Source organism: Acanthisitta chloris, unplaced genomic scaffold, assembly GCF_000695815.1.
Source record: "Acanthisitta chloris isolate BGI_N310 unplaced genomic scaffold, ASM69581v1 scaffold2839, whole genome shotgun sequence".
Classification (NCBI taxonomy): domain Eukaryota; kingdom Metazoa; phylum Chordata; class Aves; order Passeriformes; family Acanthisittidae; genus Acanthisitta; species Acanthisitta chloris.
The window spans coordinates 78,659-81,535 of record NW_008691797.1 but is presented as its reverse complement, the minus strand read 5'-3'; the positions used below and the strand labels follow the sequence as shown (position 1 = coordinate 81,535).

The 2,877-nt window shown below is 45.8% G+C and overlaps 1 protein-coding gene across 2 annotated transcripts in view; it reads left to right on the top strand.

The window, feature by feature from the left end:
* Window positions 1-936: 936 nt before the first annotated feature.
* The window catches only part of ASB2 (ankyrin repeat and SOCS box containing 2), a 23,718-nt gene continuing 21,777 nt past the window's right edge, over window positions 937-2,877 (top strand). Inside the window, exons 1-2 of one of the 2 annotated variants that reach the window (XM_009082354.1) lie at window positions 937-1,181; window positions 2,802-2,877. The exon at window positions 2,802-2,877 is cut by the window's right edge and continues 1 nt beyond it. In XM_009082354.1, the coding sequence (XP_009080602.1) occupies window positions 937-1,181; window positions 2,802-2,877 (321 nt within the window). The remainder of the gene's footprint in view (window positions 1,182-2,801) is intronic. The other variant, XM_009082355.1, reaches the window with a different exon arrangement.

Below are 2,877 nucleotides of genomic sequence, written 5' to 3'. Positions count from 1 at the left end.
CACTGCACATTCATGGTGTTAGTACTTGCTTATCACTGCTGGAAATTCTGCAGTGTTTTGGATCACCTTGGCTTTTTTAGAGACCCTGTTGCAGTGATGGTTCACAGTCACGTTGTGATTGCTGAGTGTGCCCCAGTGTTTCCCCTCTCATTTCCATCTTGCAACTGCCGGTTTTGTGAAGAGAGTCTGACCATAAGTCTTAGAGATCATGACCTTGAACTTTGTTCTGTGAAAAAGCAAAAATCAGAAGTGAAACAGAGCAATGTCATGTTGCTCTCCTAGCTGAGTGAAACAAAGTCACTTCAAAGCATAGCTTTGCATGTTGCTCAAGAGATCTCCAGATAAGGTGGAAAAAATTACTCAAGAAAGTCTCTTGACACTTCATGGTGGAGAACCTGTCCTTGCAGAAAACCAGCAAACAGACAAACTTCCCTTGATTTTCTGCAATTAGAACAAGAAATAAAACAAATTCAAAAAATTTTAAAAACCACCAAAACACACAATAAAACCTCCCACAATAAAAGCCAAGCAAAAAAAAATCAACAAAAAGAGACATTCATTGGTCTTCTCCTGAATAAATTCAAAACCGTATCTCTTTAATCTTATGGGGATTTCCTTTACTTATTTTTTTCTTGAGCTGTCATAACCAGAATAAGTAGATAAATACATGCTTTGCTTGCAGCAGCTCCCTTCCCCTTTTTTAAACACCAGCTAAACCAGTTATTTCTGTGTGATAGAAAGGAGGTAGTTCATTACACTTACATGCAGATTTCAGCTGATAACGTTCTCTCCCTGAAAGATTTCTGAAGAGTTTTCTGGTCAGTCTAATCAAAAGGCAGAGCTGAATGAAAGCACATGATAGTTGAGTTTCTTTCTTTCCTCTTCCAGATTTTGATGATAACAATTTCCTTTTACAGGAAAGCAAAGAATAATAAAATGGCTACAACGGCAGCAAACACTCAAAGACAAACGATAGGCTGTGAGGAATACAGCCTGTACAGTAGCCTGAGTGAAGATGAGCTTATAAAGATGGCCATCCAGCAGAGCTTGGAAGAGAACCCCACGGGACAGTCTGCTGCCCAGAGCCACCAGAAGTCGATGGTGGCACGTGCCAGTGAGGCAGCAGCCCCTAATCGTGCCAGCCCCCACAACCCACCCTACCGCATCTACCCCTGGCAAAGGTAAGAGAGTGCCTCTCCAGCCATGCACCCTAGTGAGCACCCTGCCTGGGAAGGGAAAACAGCCACCCCTGTCAGAGCACGTGCTGCCTAATTAGCTTTTCCAGGCAGCTTCTCTGCGAGTCTGTCATTAGAGTGAAAGCTGGAGTCTGCTATAAATCCAATGAGGTCAACAATTTATGTGCTCACAGTGAAAGGAGAATTTGTTTGATGCAGTCTGTTTGAAACAACAACTAAAACAAGAAAAGGGGCACTGCTGCAGTCTGTTTGAAATAACAACTAAAACAAGAAAAGGGGCACTGCCACAAGCTCTGCTGAAGGATAGAAGCCCTCTCAAGGACAGTGGCTTCTTTCCCCCACAGGGGCACACTGTACACCAAGCTTAGGTTTTGCTAGAGAGGAAACAGCATTTGTTATGGGGAAACATAGGAGAGATGCAAAAAATAGGTGTATAAAACAGTGTGACCTTGCTACTCTTAGTCTTTAAAGGATGTGGTTATTTCAGATCAGAGTCTGACCTCAAGCACACCACTCTCTGCCAAGAGCACCTCTGGACACCAACTCATGGCAGCATCCCCCTCCCCTGCAATGCTGGGCTGTGGTCACAGAGACCTGCTGGCACTTTCATACCCAGACACTGTTCCCCTTTCATTTTATAAAAGGCAGATTTCTCAAGGGGGAAGGGAATAAGTTTCAAAGTCACCTCCAAAACAAGGGAAAATATAATTTTAAACATTTTTTTTTAATAAACTGGGAGTAACAAAAGTTTTGTTCCTCCTTCTTTCTCATAACTCCACCACTCTCTGATGCCTTGCTCATTACCACTTGTGGTTGTTTGGTTTCTAAGACTGAGAAACTGCGGACAATTTGATGAGCAGTAAGCATGTTCATAGCTGTGGAATCAGGATGCTGCACAGCCAGCAGTTCTGCTCCCACCAAAGGTCATGGCTTCTTGGTGTTGTTACTGTGCACTTGTGCTGTCAGCTATGCTGCAGGGACCTGATGCAGTGGAGAATAAGGGCTTCCCTGTCTGTTTGGTCCTGTCCTCCTTGGGGGTCCTTTGACACCTGCTATTTTGGCAAAAGGCAGCATCAACTGTTCTGTGCATTAACCTGTCCTGCCTTTGCCTCAGCCCAGAAGTTTTCAGCTTCTCACTGGAGGGGAAATCTTTGCAGTTTGTAGCAGCAGATCCATAGCATTGTTGAATTCTTCTACCACCTGGGAGACCCGAGCTGAAAACAGAACCAACGCTGTGGGTCCTCCTCTGCCTCTGCCTCTGCCTCTGCTTCCCTTGTGTGTCACTTCAGAGGTGATGAATGTCACCTCACCTCGCCTTGTGCCTGCTTCCTGTGTGGTGGTGGTAGGGTTAACCTCACTGTTGTCTTATATGGTCATTTGAATCCCCTGACGCTTCCTCAGAGGGCCAAAAATAAACTCGAGCCGAGTGAGCAGCTGAATCCAGTGCAGAGCAAGCCGTGGCCATCTGCTTTTATTCAAAGCCCTGACCGGCAGGCGTTCTCGCTCCGTCTCTGTGGATGTGTGTCTCTGTTTCTGCCTCAGCATGACCTGTTTCTCCTATTCGGAGTATTTCTCCTTATTTCACTCATGTCATCGCCACTCCAGATTGGCAGCCCAGCCGACAGGCCGTGCTCAGCCGTCCAGCTCGGGGGCAGCCTGGGGGGTCAGGCGAAGGTACGAC